The 20919-nt window shown below is 42.5% G+C and overlaps 1 protein-coding gene across 7 annotated transcripts in view; it reads left to right on the plus strand.

The window, feature by feature from the left end:
- Window positions 1-6515: 6515 nt before the first annotated feature.
- Window positions 6516-20919, plus strand: part of DGUOK (deoxyguanosine kinase) — a 37031-nt gene continuing 22627 nt past the window's right edge. For 5 of the 7 annotated variants that reach the window (XR_003006017.1, XR_003006018.1, XM_024765674.1 and 2 more), the window contains exons 1-2: window positions 6516-6700; window positions 17269-17381. Coding sequence is in view for 3 of the 7 variants with exons in the window: in XM_024765674.1 (XP_024621442.1) it covers window positions 6559-6700; window positions 17269-17381 (255 nt within the window). In the remaining 4 variants the exon portion in view is untranslated. The other 2 variants (XM_024765676.1, XM_024765677.1) reach the window with 2 other exon arrangements.

Below are 20919 nucleotides of genomic sequence, written 5' to 3' on the forward strand. Positions count from 1 at the left end.
CCAAAAGCTAATCAAGAAAGGAGCAGCATCCCAAGGAAGAATATTTTCTCTTCCTGCACTCCTGTTCCCCCTCCCTCTTCTCCTTTTCTCTGCCTCTGTCTCTGTCTCTCTCTCATTACTTGCTACCCACTCCCTGCCCTTGGTCAAGTCTGTTTAATTTCACAAGTATTTACTGAATTTTTGGCATCTACAATTACTGGATGAGGCCAAATGGGATTTATGTACCCCACAAAGATGATTCCTGCCCATCAAGGTCACACTGCATAAAGGGGGAGTCAGACACATACATATAAGACAACGATTTGAGGTGAAATAGAAGCCCTCACAAAATACTATGAGAAAATATGGGATAATAATAACAGCTAACATTGACTGAATGCTTATAATATGCCAGGCACTAGGTTAAGAGCTTCCATGGATTTTCTCATTTAATCCTCACCACAGCCCTATGAGGCAGGTACTAGTGTCATTCTCATTTTATAGCTAGTTTACTAGTTAACTAGATTTCCCAGCTAGTTATTGGCAGAACTAAGTCCTTACTTCTGCCTGGTGTGCCCTTTGCTCCTGCCACCTGGTCAGGTCCCATCCTTGATGCTCCTGAACAGAACCCACCTGGTCTTCCCAGACACGCCCATTTGGAGACAGTGGAGCCCAGTGGAAGCACACAGACCTCAATGTCAGACATTCTTCCTCCACCATCCCTGCACTTGCCCTCTGGGGGTGCAGTAGAGAAGCATATTTTCTTTTTCTTTTTTTTAATAAATGTATTTATTTTATTTATTTACTTCTGGATGCATTGGATCTTCGTTGCTGCACGCGGGCTTTCTCTAGCTGCGGCGAGTGGGAGCTACTCTTCATTGCAGTGCGCGGGCTTCTCATCGCGGTGGCTTCTCTTGCTGCGGAGCACAGGCTCTAGGCGCGCAGGCTTCAGTAGTTGTGGCACGCAGGTTCGGCAGTTGTGGTGCACAGGCTTAGTTGCTCCGCGGCATGTGGGATCTTCCCGGACCAGGGCTCGAACCTGTGTCCCCTGCACTGGCAGGCGGATTCTTAACCACTGCACCACCAGGGAAGCCCCAAGAAGCATACTTTCAAAAACCGCTAGAGGATTTATGTCTTGGGACAGGTTTCCCAGAAGCAGACCCTGAAATGAGGACTCACATGCAAGAGATTTATTAAGGAAGTGCTCTCGGTAGAAATCAGTGAGTAGTGTGGGAGAGGCAGGACAGAAAATGGTGGCTTCTGCCTGGTCCCCTGAGAGCCCTGGAGTATAAATCTTACTGCAGGCAATGAGCCAGGCTTTCATGGTCACATATCAGTGATAAGTGAAGGTACTTCCTGCGGGACAGAAAGTCCCAGGATTTCCTCCTGTGCAGGAAAAGTGTTCCAGTAGGCTGAGGGCAGTCCTGCAAAGAAGAGCCACAGGCACAGCCTATTGGGAGAGAAAGCACAGGGAAGAGGCAGTAGGATGCCCAGGCACAGAGATGCCACTAGGGCAGTGTGGAGAGCTGACCCTCCCTGCTGTGGAGGGGCACGGCAGAATCTCCATGTGGGGCAAGAAGGGGAGGATGACCCATCTCTCCCCTCCCTACCCCACCTGATCTCACCCCACTTCAATAAGTGCTGTCCTAGAATTCTGCAGGGGAAGTCAAGTTATATGCTAGTAGAGAGGAGAGCATGGATGGGTTACAGTGGCTTGAGGAGAGTGTAAATTCAATAGGAAGTCAACCAAATAGAAATAACATCCCAGGCACTGAGTAATGTTAGCATTACCTTACTTATTACGTAATACCTATTGGTTGGTAACGGTGTGGCAGGTGTGTTAAATGCTGCACGTGGATTATCTTTCTTAATCCTCACCTCTAGCTGTCTGAATCCAGAGCCCACACTCTTAACCATTCCCTATATGCCTCCTTTTATGATTAGGTCTATCAGTCAGAGTTCATTCAGGTGAGCAGAGCCACCATGCATATTACGGGGATAAGGGGGTTATTACAGGAATGAGACTGCCCCAAAGTGGGACAAGCTGGGGAAGTGAAGGTCTGAAGGGAACTGTGGGATGATCAGAGAGGAGTCACTAGGCCTTGAGAACTTGCTGGGATCTATCTGTGGGCACATCTGTCTGTCACAGCGTCTGACAACAGAGATCTCCTCAGAGCAGCTGAGGCTCCCATTTCTACTTTCCAAATCTCCACCAGGTCCTCTTTTGACCAACTCGAACTCAGAGCCCTGTCAGGAAGGAGATTCTGGAAGCGTACTTCCCAGCTTAACCAAACTGAGTTAGCACAATCCAGTACATTAGAATATCTTTGATGTAGATGAGAATATAACTGACCAGACACCAAGCTGCAGAAGAAAGTCAGGGTCACATCTGTGTATGTTTATCTCCCCATTTTTAATGGTTGCATAGCGTTTTGGTAACACGGATCAGTCTGTCAGCAGCACTTCAGAGCTCTCTCTAAGGACTAAGCAGAGTGTCTAGTACATAGCAGATGCTCAGCAAATATTGGATGAAGGAATGGATGCTGAAGGACTAGAGTCCCCGTGGGGCAACATCAACTCTTTACTCATAAACTCCAGCAGATATCTGACAATCCTGCAGGAGCAGGAAGTGACATTATTCCTCCAGGCAAGTGGGACATAATTCTGCTCACCAACATACCGCTGTTTTCCAGGAAGAACTGATCACCACCTTATTTTCTCCCTTGCTCCGGACAATTCCTTTAATCGCCTTCCTTCCTCGTGCATATTGGGGTGGGGCTCCAACACTCACATTTGTTCCTTGAAAACTTACCTTTTGGCCACAGCTGGGCCAATCAGAGTCTCTCTCCTGGAAATCTGGAATTAAGATCAAGAAAGATATTGAACTTTGAGGCATGGTAAACATAATAAAACAAACATAAAGAAATACAGAGGAGTAGAAGGATCATCAAGAATAGTGGGATAACTAAAAGGCAAAAGACATTTTAGTTTCTTACTTTACACTATACATCCCCCAAATGTAAAAGCTTTTAGAAGCAAGGAACAGAGTGAGAGAAAATATTCACAAAGGACTCATATCCAGAATATACAAAGAACAATAACAGTAAGTAAAAGACAGATAGCCAACAGAAAAATGGGCACAGGACTTAAACAGCTCCTTCACAAGAGAGGTTACTGAAATGGTTGATAAACATACGAAAAAATGTTCCATTTCATTAATCATCAGGAAAATGCAGATTAAAACTGCAAGACACCATTCTACAGCAGAATGAATAAAATGAAGAAAGCTGACAATACCAATTGTTGGCAAGCATGTGGAACAACCAGAGCACTCACTCACTCATGGTGGCACTGCCTGTTGGTACAGTCAAACACTGTGGAACTGCATACTCTTTGGGAATGTCTACTGAAGCCCAGCATACATCAATTCCACTTGTAGGCATACGCCCAAGAGAAATGTGTACTTAACTTTACCAAAGATATATTCAAGAATATGCATAGCGGGACTTCCCTGGTGGCACAGTGGTTAAGAATCCACCTGCCAATGCAGGGGACACGGGTTTGAGCCTTGGTCCGGGAAGATCCCACATGCCACAGAGCAATTAAGCCCGTGCACTGCAACTACTGAGCCTGCTCTCTAGAGCCAGCGAGCCACAACTACTGAGCCCACGCACCACAACTACTGAAGCCCACGCACCTGGAGCCCGTGCTCCACAACAAAGAGAAGCCACCACAATCAGAAGCCTGCACGCCGCAACAAAGAGTAGCCCCCACTTGCCGCAAATAGAGAAAGCCCGCACACAAAAACAAAGACCCAACACAGCCAAAACCAACCAAACAAATAAATAAATTTATATAAAAGAAAAAAGAATATTCATAGCAATGGTATCTATAATAGCTTTAATCTAGAAACTCTCAAATGTCCATCAAGAGTAGAATGGATAAGGGGACTTCCCTCATGGTCGAGTGGTTAAGACTCCATGCTCCCAACGCAGGGGGCCCGGGTTTGATCCCTGGTCAGGGAACTATATCGCGCATGCTGCAACTAGAAGATCCCGCACATCAAGATGAAGATCCCGCGTGCCGCAACTAAGACCCAGCGCAGCCAAATAAATAAATAAATTTTTTTTAAAAAAAGAAAAGATTGGAATGGATAAAACACATTGTGGTATAACAACATAGTGGAATACCATACAGCAGTGAGAACGAATGAACTACAACTACATATATAACATATATAAATCTCACAGATATTATGTTGAATGAAAGAAGTACTTACTACATGATTTCAGGTATGTAAAGAACAGGCAAAACTAATGTCTGCTGTTAGAAGTCAGGTTATTGGTTACCTTTGGGGCTAGTAACTGGTAGGGGAAATGGATTCTGGGGTTGCTGGTAATGCTGTTTCTTGATCCGAATCTGGGTAATAGAGTGTGCTCAGTTTGTGAAAATTGCACTAAACTGTACACTTACAATACATGCTCTTTTCTTCACTATATATTGTACTTCACTGTAAAAAAATTTTTAAATGACTTTTAGGTGCTCTAACTTTTAGGAACAGATTAGTTTCCTGTCTGCACCTAAACCTGCCAACAACTTCCATATTTACCCTTCACAGTGACCCTGAGGGCAATGAAGGCAAGGGAAACCATAAGGGTGCAGACAGCCTCTCAAACTTTTTTCGATGGATATTTTCCCAAGTCAGAGTTTACATAGATAAAGAAATGTAAGTAGTGTTTCTACAGAGAGGTGGCTGTAGGGGAGGGAGTGGGGGATGGGACAGACTTTAGCTGCTCCAATATCCTTTAGCGCTCCACCCAGCTTATCCTAAATTTGCAATCTATTTTTTAATAGACTGTGCTTAATATGATATACAAATGTCACTTCAGCCATCCCATATAAACAACAATATAGGAAAAAGGTCCTGTGCCTGCTCTGCAAACAGTTACCCTGAGACAGGAAGGAAGGGGGCAGGGCACAGTCATTAAAAGAATGGCACAAACATTAAGAAGAATAGGATACCACAAAAGCCGATTAGACCCTACTAGGCCCAAGATGGCAGAAGAGTTGACTTCCAGTAGACCTAGAGACTCATTACAAACTCACTGTAATACATTAGCAGGTTAAATGACATCCACAGGTGCCATGACAGTTCCAAGGCCAACCAAAAAAGGCACAAAAGTGGGTGGTGCCCCAATTCCTGGAAATCCCCACCCCTTCTCCAAGATGTTAGAACATTCCTCTCACTTGTTAGCCTATGAAATTACCCAGCCCTTAAAAACTAACCACCCCCGCACCTCTGGTTCTCTTGCCTTCTGAGATGGCCCACGCTCTACGGAGTGGGTATCTCCCTAAATAAACCTTTCACTTTACTATATCTCGCTCTTGAATTCTTTCCAGCGAGAAGTCAAGGACCCTCACTTGGCAGCCTGTCCCAGGGACTCACCCGAGACCTGGGATATGACCATCCTCTCGTGCCCCATTTTTTCCTACAACAGTCCCAGCCACCAGCCGCTCCCCAAACCTTCTGGCAATCAGATTGGTTTCCTAAAAACTCCCATGTCTAAGAGTGCTGCCCGAATGCCGGATTGCCTGTTAACTCCTGGTTTGACTCTTGTGGAAGTCAAGCGGGGAAGGTGGACGCACCCTTTGACAATATTTCATAAATCCTTAGTTCTGAAGTCATTATGACCATGGAGTGTGGCACGAAAAAGCCAGTCTGGCAGCAGCTCAGAATTGTCCCTGTCCCTCTGCAGAACACAATTCTCCACCAACAGCTAGACTCCAGTTCTATACACCAGCAAATCTCTCTCTACCCTTGCTCTTCTCAAGCCTTCACAAACCCTATTCTGAATCCCCACCAGCCACCCCGCCCCCCTCCTCACCCCGCCATGGTTCAACCCCACAGAACCCAATCTATCTGGTTTAAATGAGTTCCACACATAGTCCCTAAGCCTCCACCCTCTTTATTCTTACGGAATTTTTGGCTACTATGCAAATAGATTGAGTGAACTTCATTCAAGAGGCAAAATAAGAGGTGGGGTGTAATTGACAAACTAATTTGTTAATTTATTCAATAAGGTGCCAGCATTGTGGTGCAAGTTACAGGGAATGGGAAAAAGTTAATTTGTGTAAATCATCAGATTGCATCATTTTCCTACTTAAAACTGTCCAATTTTTTCCTATGTTGGAAACTCGTTTAAAATTACAATTACTTTTATTTGTCTTTACTTATGAAATTTATTCTAAAGCGATACAAAAATGCAAAGGTGATGGAATTCTTGACTTATGTGTCGTTTTAAACGTTGTTTGTCCGGTGGGCAGAAACGGAGAGGGCGAACCTCACAGTACCAACTCCAATTGTCATTAAACTCTCCCGCAACCCCACATTAGGCGTCTTCCTTTTTGCAACTCTTTATTACAAACATCGCGAGAACAGGGTAGTCCCTTTGGCCCCTCCCCTCAAGCCAACTCAACCCACCCACTTCTCCCCTGACGTCAGCGGCGCGCCGGAGCGCGTGAACACCGTGGGAGGAAGTGCTCTCGGCGGAAGTGATCGATTCGTGAATCATCGGTGGGATGATCGCCGGCCGGCTCTATCTAAGGCTGCTGCGAGCATCCTCCAAGTCCATGGCTAAGCGCCCACTCGAGGGTGTGCCCCCCTCCAGGGGTCTACACGCGGGGCGCGGGCCCAGAAGGCTCTCCATCGAAGGCAACATTGGTAAGGGCCGAAAGTAGCTGCCAAGCCTCGGCCTCCGCAGAGCAGGTGCCTGAGAGGTTGGGAAAGGGGGCCTGGAACCCCCTCCCTCTCGAGCAGATGCGGCCGGACTGCTTGTTCTGAGCTGCCAAACCTTTCCCCTCTAAAGGTGCGCTGTGGGCCTTTGCCAGTTGGATTTTTCAGACGTCAGGCCTCAGTACTCTCCCACAGGGACAGGCTTATTGAGGCATAAAAGCCACGCAGTCCGTAGATAGGACAAGAGCTAGCTTGTTTTGGTAGAGAAAGATGGAAGCGACAAGGAGCAGGGTGCAATTTCTTTGTTCTCCTAAGATAAGGTTGCCAGATTTAGGGGAGAAAAAGAGGATGCCCATTTAAAATAGCAGTTCCGATAACGAATAATATTTTAGTTTGTGTCCTATGCAATATTTGGAACATACACTAAAAAAAAAAAAAATCTAAAATTAAGATTTAAGTGGGTGTCCTTATTTTATCTGGCAACCCTACCCTAAGAGAGTTCCTAAACTCCAGTCATTCAGATACCACTTTCACTGTTTTTGCCATGTCTCTTTGCTGTTCCCACTATAATTTCTTAGCATTTTTCTTAGAAGCAGCTCACTTTTTAAACTTAAAAACGTGTGTTAAATTAAAAATAACTGTTATAAGAGAGAATAGAAGTCCAGTACCTTAAATAAAAATAATTTTAAAATAAAATGAAAGCAAAACATTTCAGTGTTACTAAATGTTTCTAATGTTACTAAATTCTTACTTGAGGCTTTTACCTGCTAAAGTGCTGAGCCCTAAAAAGGGATTAGCAAGTGTTAAGTATTGAAGACATTCTAACAGCAAACTGAGAATTTCTTAGTTTACAAATTAAACATATAGCCCTTTGAACAACTTCCATATTCCAGCACTGTTCCTGGCACTGAGGATGCAGCAATGAACAGAACAAATAAAAGTCTGCTCTCAGGGAACCCTAGTAGAGAGAGACAGACTATAAACAATATAAAGTAAGCAAAGTAAACAGTATGTTAGATAATGAGTGTGATGGAGAAAATTCAGGGATGAGGGATTGAGGGAAGTTGCAATTTTAAATTGAATGATCAAGACAGGCCTCACTGAGAAAGTGACATTTGAGCAAAAACCTGAGGAAGGTGAAGGAGTGAACCATGTGGATAATGGGGAGAAGAATCTTCCAGGCAAAGGGAAGACCAAGTGCAAAGGCCCTGAGGTGGGAAGCGTGTTCAGGGAACAGGCGGAAAGTCGTTGTGGCTGGAGTGGAGTGTGCAAGGGGGAAGGTGCGGGGAGATGAGGTCAGTTGGTAAGGGGTGGCTAGATTGTATAGACTGTATAGTCCATTATGGATTTTTACTCTGGTTGAGATGGGAAACTGTTGGAAGGTTTGAGCAGTCAAGTGACATGATATGACTTAGATTATAAAAAGATCACTCTGGCTGATATGTTGAAAATAGAAGGTGTCAGGAAGTTGTTGCAATGATGAGTTATGATGTGTTGGACCAGGATGGTAACAGTGGAGGTGGTGAGGAGTGATTAGATTCTACTTTCATTTAAGGCAGGGTACACTGGATTTGGTAACAGGAGGATGTGGAGTATAAGATAAAGAGGGGTCAGGGATAACTCTAATCATTTTGGCCTGAGCAACTTGAAAGACAGAGTTCCAGTTTTCTTAGATGGAGAAGTGTGGGAAGAACAGCCTGGGGGCAGAGGGTCAAGTTTTTGGTTTTAGGCATGTTAGGTTTTTATATGCTTGCTAGATATGTAAGTAGGATTGTTGAATAGTCAGTTGGATATATGAGTCCAGAGTTGAGAGTCTCCCTGGACTGGAGTTATACATGTAGATGGTATTTAAAGCCAGGAGCCTGTGTGTGTTGATGAAAAGGACCACGTCCTGGGCACGCAAATGTTAGAGAGATTGAAGCAATAGGAAGGAACCAGCAAAAGAGACTGAGAAGGAATGACCACTGAAATAGGAGGAAAGCCAAAAAGAATGATATGCTGGAAACCAAGCGAAGGTGTTCAGGGAAGGAATGATTGACTGTGTAATGCTGTTCAAGTAATGGAGCTCTTTGGTGAACTTGAGCAATTTATAGGAGTTGGGGGGGGGTGAAAGTCTGATTGCATAAGTTCCAGAAGAATGGGAGGTGAGGCATTGGAGACAGTGGGTTAAGACAACTATTTGCAAGTTTTCCTAGAAAGGGGAGACGTGGGGTGGTAGCTGAAATGGGAAGAGGGTTGAAAGGGTTGTTTTTTTTTTTTCTTTTTGTAAGAGGAATTAGATGATATTTATAAGCTGGTAGAGAGGGAAAAGATTGGTGAAACAGGAGAGAGGATAGACTTTGCAGAGTGATTTTAGTAAGCAAGAAGGAATGGAATTTCTTGCCCAAGTGGAGAGAGGTTGGCTTTACCTAGGAGCACAGTTTATCCCTAATAACGGGGAGAATGGCAACATAAATGATTACTGACTCTAGCAGGCATGGCAGGAACTTGGTGAAGGGTGTTTTGGTTGTGTCTGTTTTCTCAGTGAAATAAGAAGAAAGATCAGCAAAGAGTGAGTGTGAGGAGAGAGGAAAGACATGAAATAGTCTGGGGAGGGCTTCCCTGGTGGCGCAGTGGTTGAGAGTCCGCCTGCCGATGCAGGGGACATGGGTTCGTGCCCCGGTCCCGGGGCCGCGGAGCGGCTGGGCCTGTGAGCCGTGGCCACTGAGCCTGCACGTCCGGAGCCTGTGCTCCGCAACGGGAGAGGCCACAACAGTGAGAGGCCCCTGTACCGCAAAAAAAAAAAATAGTCTGGTGAGTGAGCAGAAGAAATATAGAATTGCTGAGCTGCGTTAAGGACCCATTTGGACTTAGTGGTCTTGAATTTAAAGTGAGACCAGTCACCACAGCTGTGTGTTTTTCTCCAGCCAAATCAGAAACATTGAAAGGAATGAGAAGGGCTGCCTGCCTCATGGTGTTATTTAAAGATGTTCTGTCCCGTACTTTGGGAAACATGCCCCTAAAGGAAGCTCTGTCCTCAGAGCCCAGAGAGGTACAGAGTATTTCACAAAGTAAGTGGTTTGGACAGACCATCAGGTGAGGTTTGAGCTGCCTCTCCCAATTTTCCTGACCTTTTCTTCTTCACCTTTCCAGATTTCTATGCATCCTTCTTGCTTTCTCATGCAGTCCTTTAAGGAACTCACAAGTAAGTGGGAGGAGCAGACTTCTAAACATAATTTCTGTGCTGTGTGATGAGTGCTATGTTTGGACATGGAAACTCAGAATCTCTGGGGTAGGAATTCCTACCCTAGAGGGAAGAGTGTTCCAGGCACAGGAAGTAACACTTGCCAACGCAGAGCCTGAAGAAACATGCAGTTTTAATATTAGGCTTGTGCCTGGAGTTTAAAGGGCCTGTGAGAGGACAGCAGAACAAGAGTTTGGAAGGGTAGGATATGCCAGATGTTGAACAGCTAGGAGTTTCTCATGTAGGCTGTGGGAGGATACGGAAGACTTAAGGCCAGCATGTGCCATGGCCAGATTAATTTTTAAAAGGGAATTGGCTAGAATGAATAAATAAAAAGAAAGCTTCATAAAGCAGGCACTTTGTGTGTCTCGTTTGCTATAGTACCCGTCGTACCTTGCATCCAATTTGTTGAATGTATGAATAGGAACAGAGTTTGGAGTAGACAGACTAGGTTTTGTGACTATTGTAGTCGTTGGAGGGAGGGAAGATGTAGGCCTGGACAGAGAGAATGGCGGAACAGAGAAGACATGATGGTTTGAGAAAGAGTTTGGAAGTGGGATTGACAGGACTTGGTGGCCACTTGGAGGTGAGGGATAAGGAGGTTTAATTTGGACAGTGACTCTGAAAACTGAGGATGGGAATAAAGGAAGAGGAAGTCTGGGGAGGTAAGAGTGATGCTTGGAGGAGGTGCCTCTGAGACAAACAGAGATAGATGTTCTGAGGTAGATTAGGGTAAGTGCCTGCAGTGAAGAGACAGATTGGAGCTGAGATCTCAGCTGTGGAAGTTGCTGACTTGTGGGGGTAGTTGTTGAAGCCTTGGAAGTGAATGCAGTTGCCTAAAGAAAGTGTGACTAATGAGAAGTGGACTGGGGGACCTTAATCTGGCTCTTTCTAGTTTTGTCTCCTACTATTCTCCATCACCTCACTCACTGTGATGACTCTCCCCAGACAGAATGGAGCACCTCCTCCTCTGTGTGCTCACGTAGCATTTTGTACCCTCAACTGCTGCAAGCACTTGAGTTCTGTTGAGATTGTCTGCACCTTCTGTACCTTCCCTGGGTTAGCCACGTAGTGTCTTGTTCATCTTTGTGTCACCAGCACCTAACCCACACCTGGCCCATTGTACTCATTCAGTGTTTACCAGATACTTGAATCCTGTGCTGTGATATCCATGTGGAAGTTAGTCGTTGGTGTCCACAGAGGAAATACGGTAAACTGCTTTTACTATCAGATCAAATAGTTATCTTGTTCTCTAACCACAGGTGGCATCCCCCCAAATGAGAGTATCCATTCAGGAAACCTGAACAGGGGAAGGTGAACCCCTGACCCAGCTGAAGTTAGATATGTTTATCATAGAGTTAGATATGCTTTTCTTGTAGTCCTGCTGCTCTGAATCTTAATCCGATTCTGTGGGTGCAGATAGCAGCATGTAAGGAAAATGGATCAGTGAAGTAGCAAGTAAGGGCATCTAGCCTGTGTTATGAGCCATATGCCATGTGTGATTAAGAGTCAAAAGCTTGGAACCTAGAATCCCTTAAAATCTAAAAAATAAAATACCTAGCCTATCTATTAAGTGTGTTCATCACTAAAGTGTATTACCGTCTTCCAAAGCCAGTTATTTTAAGATTACAAACCTAAACTGAAGAAAGGATCGCCGCAGGAAATACTGTCAGTGAGTCAACTCAGACTAGTCTCACTTTGTTTTTCTTTTTGTTTTTTTCATTTTGATTTTCAAAGACCCAACAGAGAAGAAACCTCACTTTTGCCATCTAGAGACTTGTATGTAAAGCAGTGGAGAGCTTCCCTAAATAACATATCCTCCAGCATTCAAAATTAGTGATTTAACATCACTAATGTCATCTTTTACTTTCATTAAGTATAAACGTTTGGGCAAGAATTCTAGGGAAAAAAAGACCTATTTAATCCAAACATTGTATCCAATATACAGTGTTTGGAATAAGTTGGATTCTCTGTTTCTGTGATTCGCCTCATTCCATCCATCCATCTCCATTCTTAGCACCTGGCCAGATACTCAGGATGCAAAGGAAATAAGGTTAGTCCCTGTCTTCAGAGAGTGAGCTCCCAGTCTAGAGGGAGAGAGTGGTGAGTCAACAAATAATTACAGTGTGATGCCTCTGTAGACCAGAGCAGGCAGTAATTAACTCTGCCCAAGGATAAAGTGGAGCTGGAGAGAGTTCCAGGAGACCTCACTGAGAAGGTGACAGTGAAAGGATGAGTCACCTGGTGGGCAGAGGTGGTGAGGGCATTCCAGATCAGCAAGGGTCTCATGCTAAACGCAGAAGTTTGAGTTGTACTCTGGAAGCTGTGAGGAACTTTTTTTTTAAACAACAAATTTTTTTTTCTCATGAAAAGAAGATAAAAGTAATCAGGGCTGAAATATATCAAGTTTCTTTTAAGTCAGCTGAGTGATTTTTTTTTCCCAGAATGCTTTTAGGCTCAGAGCCTATTTGATCCTGGGTGCTTAGCCTTGACTTAAGTTCCTTGAGGGCAGCATCTCAGCTCACTTCATCGTTTTAGTTATAGTACCCACCATGAGTGGCTACTCTGTAAACATCTGTTGGTTGAATGAATGAATGCAGCATCAAATGTAGTTCCTGAAAGAAAGGCTTTAAATTTTCTTTGGAAGAATTTTTTTGTTTAAAGATAGGCAGCTTTATATTTACTGCTTTTGTTTGCTTTTTGGTACAGGGTTTTACATCTTGTTAGGAAGAAAATGCCTGAAGATGATGGTATATTTAAAGAGGCTGCCATGAACTACAACTGTATTTAATTTAAAATAATACATCATTTTGAGTGTTACATCAGATACTGTTTTCTTACTACTAGGTTTTAGTATAATGTAACTATAACAGGCATTGTAGTTTATGGAAAAAATTTGTGGGAGAAAAGAACTATTATTTAGGAAGAGATGAATGTTAACAACAGAACTCTTTGATCCAGCCTGTGGAATGACGATCCTGGTGCTAATAAAAATCAACATGTTGATATAATGTACTCTTAACAAAGTACCTCCCACCCTTTCTCAAGTCATGGCACACATAATAAAGTACAGTGATAGCCAGGGCCCTAAAGGAAGACTTAATGCTGCTTATGACATCTGATACCTCCCAAATTTCATGATATTAAAAAGCATATTGAAAGAGAACAGTTAAGCTGGGATCTAACTTAATTGTGATAAGTCTGAGATAATGATATCAAAAGAGGCTAGTGCTCAGCATAGAGACCAGAGGGAGGCATTTGTCATTCGGCCCTGCCTGAAGAAGAGAGACTTCGGTGCATACAGATGTCCTGCTCATTAGGAGGAGGCCAGTGTAGCAGTGGAAAAGCAGAGAACACCTTTCTTATGAGACCCCTGGGAATACTTTAAAACATTTGTCTTAAAAAAAATACAAAACTTTTTTAATGTATTTTTTTACTTTTAAATTATTTTAACATCTTTATTGGAGTATAATTGCTTTACAATGGTGTGTTAGTTTCTGCTGTATAACAAAGTGAATCAGTTATACATATACATATGTTCCCATATCTCTTCCCTCTTGCGTCTCCCTCCCTCCCTCCCACCCTCCCTATCCCACCCCTCTAGATGGTCACAAAGCACTGAGCTGATTTCCCCGTGCTATGCGGCTGCTTCCCCCTAGCTAGCTATTTTACGTTTATTTTACAAAACTTCTTAAAAGGAAGAAAAAAACTATTACAGTCAGGTATCATAGCTTTAAAAAAAGTTATGTCTAGTTTTAATATAAATACATAATTTTGAATTATTTTTTAAAATAATTATTCCATATCTGTGGGTGGTGCCTGGCGCAGCTGAGTTCCCTTGGAATGCAGTTTTAAGAAATGCCGCCCTATGGAAAATTACCCAGGCTCTCCAAGCCCTACAGCATCATGGATGGCAAAGCTCCTAGGACCTTCCACCACGATTTACTGTCATTCTTTGCTGAAACTCTGGCTTCTCATTGCTAAACTGGATTTCCAAAAGCTTTGAAATGGGGGATGGTGTGCAAGGTGGGGGTGTTGCCCTGGTGTGACTGTTTCAGTAATTGGAACTGTATATTTCCCATTACATCTCATTTATTGGCATTCTGGGTTTTGTGTGTTTAAATGGCATAAGTCGGTTTCTCAGAGTACTGACTGCCCTTCTGATCTCAGAGGTGAAGTTGGCACGCCCTAACCCTCAGGGCCCTTCCTTTCCATCTGCAATCGTTCCTTGGGTAGTTGTTTTTAACTTTTAAAAAATTTAAATAGTTCTAACCACCATTCAACCCCACCCATCTAACAAATCAGTTACCTTCATCTTTTCATATTAATTAAAATAATTTTTCAGCCCATAGCCAGAGACCATGTTTTAGGCTTAATCACCAACCTGCAATCTAAATATTGACTATCTGTGCCAAATATTTTAAAGTAGGGACTATTCAGGACAGGTAGGTATCTGATAATAAACAAATTCAACCAATTTGTATTTCCTGCAACTCTGTTGGGCACTCCATGACAAGCCCAAAGGGTTTTATTTAGTAGTCTGGGATGTGGTTTTGGAACCCATATTTTTAAAAAACCACCTCTGTTGATTGTGATCAGATTGTTCTAGATAGCAATCTCTAGTATAAGTTTGCATCACGATCACTTGGGGCATGCTTTAAAAATGTGGATTCCTGTGATCCAACCTCAGAGATTCAGATCCTGTTAGGAAACCAAAATTGAGGCTCATGAAACAATCAAAACAATTAAATGCTAAATGTATCAGAGGCAGTTAATAAATATTGCTTGTTTGATTCAGCTGCCCAATGTGGTAGGAATTTGGTGTGAGCTGGAGATGTCCTGAACTTTGCGGAAGAGGTGGGCCTTATGCTTAGTGGGGGAAGGGATTTAGACACAGGCTGAGCAGAGCTGGGGAAGGCATTTGTTCACTGAAGTGTGGGAGGAGCAGAGGCTGAGCACATGTGCAAAGGCACACAGGAGTTGGGTGGAGGTGGGACTGAGAGATGAGTGTGACTGTACAAGATGTACAGATTTATGTGTTTGTTCTTTACCCTGTGTGTTCAGAGAGGAGTTGGAGTGGTGTGTAATAAATGTCAGATATTGGATGTGTGGGCTCTTCTGCTGAGATGTCTCTTTGCTCCTGATCAGTAACTATGAGTGGCTGATAGAATTGACTGGAAGGGTGCCTCCCCCTTCCTTCTCTTCCTTCCACTTGGGTTCCTCCTAAGGGTAGAACTCATTTGAGAAAGATCACCTCTCGTAGGGGAGATTGAGCTCCAAGCACATTGTATGGTTCATGTTTTGATTTTTAACAAATGTGGGTTTCATAGGGAAGTGGAATTAATAATGTATTACTTGTTTTATTCATTCAGCTAGGTCATTAGTCTGGGCTTTGGTTCCTGCCCTGAAGGAACCCCATCTTCTACTTAGAGAAACAGAATTACAATGGCAGTGATGGAGTCTTACCCAGATTGCCAGGCCAAGCACAGAGGAGCTAATCCAACTTAGAGGCATCAGGGTCCTGAAAGCCTTCACACAGGAGGTGTATCTGAGCAGAATCTGAAGATTGAGTAGGAGTTGGCCAGGTGAGGAGAAAGCATATGCAAAGTCACATTTGCAGCAGACAGCACGGCATGGTTAGAGTTGCAAAGAGTTTGGTCCAGTGGGAGCTCAGGATGCCTGAAGGGAAGTGAGGCAGAGAGGTCTATGCAGGGGCCAGATTTTGATGTGTTTTATAGGCCATGCTAAAGGGTTTGAATTTTGTTGTGAAGGCAATAGGGAGCTGCCAGAGGATTTTAAGCAGTGTTACTTTGTGTTCAGTGTGGCTGCAGTATGAATGATGGATTGAAGAGGGCAAGGCCAGAGTTGGAGAGGCAAGAAATGAAAGCCTGGTCTTGAGCAGGAGGTGGGAATAGAGAGAAAAGGACAGATGTGGAAATTTTAGAAGGCAGGTTCAAAAGCAGTTGGTGGCCACTTGAGGTTTGGCAGAGAAGGAAGAAGTCCTGACTGAGTGGATAGTGCTGTCTTACCCTGCGGTTGGGATATGGGAGAAAGCTCAGTTTGGTGGGGAAGATGATGAGTTCATTTACGGAATATATTGACTTTGAGTTGTTTCTAGGACATCCAAGTGGAAATGTCTGGAGGGCTCTTAGATAGTGAGTCTGGAATTCAGGAAGGTATGGGCTAGATGTTGGTGTAAATGGGAAAAGAGAACTTGAATGTTGTGGTACTAGGTTAATTTCATCTCCAAAATATTTCTCAAAGCAATCACTGCGTTCTACCTCTTCTGCTCTCTCCTTGGTTGAAGCTACTGTTATCTTCTAACTGGTCTGCCTAATTCTACATCAGTGCAACAGCAGGTGGAGTGGTCTTTTAAAAATGAGATGGTCTTTTAAAAATGACATGGTCATTTCCCTGCTTAAAACCCATCATCACTGATATCCCGTTGCCCTTAGAATAGAATTCAAACTTTTTACCATGGTACAGGGCCCCATGTGACCTGGCCCTGGCCTGCCTACCAGCCTCTCCACACTCATTTTGAGCCATTCTTCTCCCTCGTTTGACCACACTGTCACTTCAGGGCCACAGATTCCTCTTCTGTCTTCTTGTACGCCGTTTTCCTCTTTTCCCAACCTTTCCCCCACTCTTGGCCTGACCAGTCCTTGTCTTTCAGATCTCACCTCAGGTAACATTTTTCAGAGGAACCTTCCTTGATCTCCTGAGCTACATTAGAGCCATCCTGCATTTTTCTTTCCTAGCACTTAATACAATTTGTTATTAGTTACTCATGTGCTTATTTGGTATCTGTCTCTCCTACAAGCTCTGTGAGGGCAAAATCCATCCTGTGTTTTGTTTATCATTGTACCTCCAGTGCCGGACAGTCTGAGCGCATAGTAGCACTCCCTGAATATTGGTTAGATTTGTTGAATGAATGAGGGTCATTGTCTTCATTTTCTATCTTGAAAAACTTGTAATTTTTATACTGTCACCGAATAAATAGGACTGTGCGATTCAAGCTTTACAACACATGTAGCTGATTTCATCTACTTTTGAGAGTCTATTCCATTTTTAACTGTTATTAAATACTCTTTTCCTCTGAGAGGTTGGGACATTAAAATTACAAATCAAATCTTAAGGGTATTTTTCCTCCCTGTTGCCTGCATTCATTATGGTGACTGGTTAGTCTGACAGTGATGTGTGGCTGCTGAGTTTTGAAATTGGAAAAACTGGTACTTGTTCCCTTGAGTTGGGCATTTGTGACAGAGTTTAATAGCAGCCTTCTCCTGCAACCCTGATTTGAGATGCATCCCAATACATGCTGTTTGCATTGCAGCTGTGGGAAAATCCACCTTTGTGAAGTTACTCACGAAAACTTACCCAGAGTGGCACGTAGCTACAGAACCTGTAGCAACATGGCAGAATGTCCAGGCTGCTGGCACCCAAAACGTAAGTTTTCAGTTGTGGTGGGTAGTTGGCAGGCATAGGTGAGCATAGGTGAATAAACTAATTGTAATAATCTGATTTGCTCTGAGTAGGTGAAGTAGTCCAGTTTGAATCTCCTTTTTAAAATATCAGCACCTTCATTGCCTAAAGCGACCATGTACACCAGAGAGGATATGACTTGTTTGAATATGTTTAGTTTTGATTTTCGTGGTTTTTACATGTCTATATAAGTGACTGTCTCTGTTCTTTGTGGTTTCCCAAAGCATGTGCAGCCATCCTGGCTTTGAAGATTAATTTTGTCATTCCTACCTTTAAGTATATTACTGAAACTGACCATAAGGATTAGTAGTTAATTATAATGATTTTAACTTAATTGATGAAGTCTTAGAAGTTGAAAGGGACCTTAGAGAGCATCTTGTCACATTTTGAGTCAATGCAGAAATAATAGCTAACGTTTATATAAAGTGCATACTATGTACAATGCCATCCCAAGCACTGTACATTCCACATATGCCTCGTGGCTTAAGCCCTGGTGTCAGGTATGTTGCTTTGGGAGAGCACCAAACCACCAGCCACATCAGTGTGAGTAGGGAAGAACCAATTTGAACGTGAACACTAGAGGTAGCTGAGGGAGTAGCAGCACCATGCCTTAGTCTCCACAGACTCCTGCAGTCCTGGGAACATTCACTAAGTGCATCATTCTTGTTTTTACAACCTATTGTTAGAAAGTTCTTGTATGAGCCACTTTGCATACCTGTGACTCTGACTCATTGGTTCAAATTCTGCCTGTTAAGTCTTTTAACTTTTCCATATGGCAACCCTTCGTACGTTTCTAAGGCAATGATTTGCCTGCTTTTTCTCCCCCTCAAGTCTTCTTTCTTTGAAACCAAATACCATTTTCCTCCAGACTATTTCTCATGCTGAAGTAACTTTGTCTAGGAGATGTGCTCCAGTTTGTTAGTTTTCCACCTAGATTTTAGTAAGAGTGGTACTCAGAGCTGAACAGGACATTCTGGATGTAGTCTAAATGGTATAGAATATCATAGAACTTGTTCTGGGTGCCATTTATGTGTTATTCCAACTTAGGATTGTGTTACCTTTTTTGGCAGACAAATAAAATACTTATTGAGGATATTTGTTTTTTAAACTGTCTCCATATGTGTATATGTATATGTGTGCATGCGTGTGTGTATTTGTGAATTAACTTTTCCATTTAGAAAATAAATTATCTTTTTCTGAGTATGCCACAGGTCACCTGTTTTGGGGATTTAAAAATATATCCACAAATGGTTTGATACTCTTTCCTTCAAGAAGTGGACCTTAATTCTCCCCTTGAGTGTGACCTGGACTTAGTGACTTGCTTCTAATGAAGACAGTGTAGCAGGTTTAACAGTGTGTGACTTTTTATGGTAGGTCATAAAAGACATTGTATCTTCCATTTTGTTCTGTTTTGATCATTTGGCTCTGGTGTTGCCAGCTGCCATATAATGCGGCATACCTGTCTGTGAAGAGGCCCATGCAGCAAGGAGCTGAGTCCTCCTGCCAGCAGCCTTGTGAGTGAGTCTTGCAAGCAGATCCTTCAGTCCCCAGTCAGGTCATCAGATGACTGTAGCCTCAGCCAATGTCGTGACTGAAATCTCATGGAAAACCTTGAGGCAGAACCACCCAGCTAAGCTGTGTCCCAAATTCCTTTCCAACAGAAATGGATTTAATGAATGTTTTTTGTTTAAACCACTAAATTTTGTCAAAACTTAGATAACTAATACTCCCATAATCCCATTATCCAGTGGTAAAACAGTTAATATTTTTGTCCTTTTAGATTTCTATCTACAAAGGAGAAAATGTATATATTTACATACACTTATATAAATGTACAGAACATATATACATTTCCTCTTTTAAAACAAAAACTGTGATTGTCACTTGCGTGTCACTTGATATCCAAGGTCTTCTTCCTTTTACCTTTACAAGGTAAAATAAATGTCACTTTAATGGTTGCTGTATACTGCATAATATGGTGTGCTGTCATTTAGTTATTCAGTCTTTTATTTTGAAAACTTAGTTTTCTAATTTCTCCCTATTATAAACAATGTCACAATGATGAATATTTTTGTAGCTATATCTTTTTTCTTTTTAATAGCTAATTTTGAGGGTAATCTAGAACTGGAATTTGATGTCGAAAAACAACATGTTTTGTTGAGACTTTTGTTACATTTTATAAAATTTTCCTTCAGAAAAGTTGTACTATTTTTCTCATATTTTCAGCAACACTGGGTGTTATTTCTTTTTCATCCTTTCTGATTTGAGAGGCAAGAAAATGAATGGTGTGTTATTTTATTTTACATTTGTTTGATTACCAGTGAATTGAACTTTTTAATGTTTATTGGCCATTTATTAGTATTCTTTAGTGAATTGCCTATTCAAACCTCTTGCTTTTGTTTTTTTTTCCTCTATTGAGATCTGCAGGTTTTTGTAATGGCTTCATAAGAACTCGTATGTTAAATATCATAGACATCAATTACAGGAAAAAAATCTATAAAAAATACAAACACAGGCTTCCCTGGTGGCGCAGTGGTTGAGAGTCTGCCTGGCGATGCAGGGGACGCGGGTTCTTGCCCCAGTCCGGGAGGATCCCACGTGCCGTGGAGCGGCTGGGCCCGTGAGCCATGGCCGCTGAGCCTGCGCATCTGGAGCCTGTGCTCTGCAACGGGAGAGGCCACAACAGTGAGAGGCCCACGTACCGAAAAAAAAAAAAAACACATGGAGGCTAAACAATACACTACTTAATAACCAAGAGATCACTGAAGAAATCAAAGAGGAAATTTAAAAATATGTAGAAACAGACAACAACGAAAACACAACAACCCAAAACCTATGGGATGCAGCAAAAGCAGTTCTAAGAGGGAAGTTTATAGCAATACAATCCTACCTTAAGAAACAAGAAACATCTCAAATAAACAACCTAACCTTACACCTAAAGCAATTAGAGAAAGAAGAACAAAAAAACCCCAAAGTTAGCAGAAGGAAAGGAATCATAAAGATCAGATGAGAAATAAATGAAAAAGAAATGAAGGAAACGATAGCAAAGATCAATCAAACTAAAAGCTGGTTCTTTGAGAAGATAAACAAAATTGATAAACCATTAACCAGACTCATCAAGAAAAAAAGGGAGAAGACTCAAATCAATAGAATTAGAAATGAAAAAGGAAAAGTAAAAACTGACACTGCAGAAATACAAAGGATCATGAGAGATTACTACAAGCAACTATATGCCAATAAAATGGACAACCTGGAAGAAATGGACAAATTCTTAGAAATGCACAACCTGCTGAGACTGAACCAGGAAGAAATAGAAAATATGAACAGACCAATCACAAGCACTGAAATTAAAACTGATTAAAAATCTTCCAACAAACAAAAACCCAGGACCAGATGGCTTCACAGGCGAATTCTATCAAACATTTAGAGAAGAGCTAACACCTATCCTTCTCAAACTCTTCCAAAATATAGCAGAGGGAGGAACACTCCCAAACTCATTCTA

The sequence above is a fragment of the Neophocaena asiaeorientalis genome, unplaced genomic scaffold, assembly GCF_003031525.2.
Source record: "Neophocaena asiaeorientalis asiaeorientalis breed wild unplaced genomic scaffold, Neophocaena_asiaeorientalis_V1.1 scaffold1090, whole genome shotgun sequence".
NCBI lineage: Eukaryota > Metazoa > Chordata > Mammalia > Artiodactyla > Phocoenidae > Neophocaena > Neophocaena asiaeorientalis.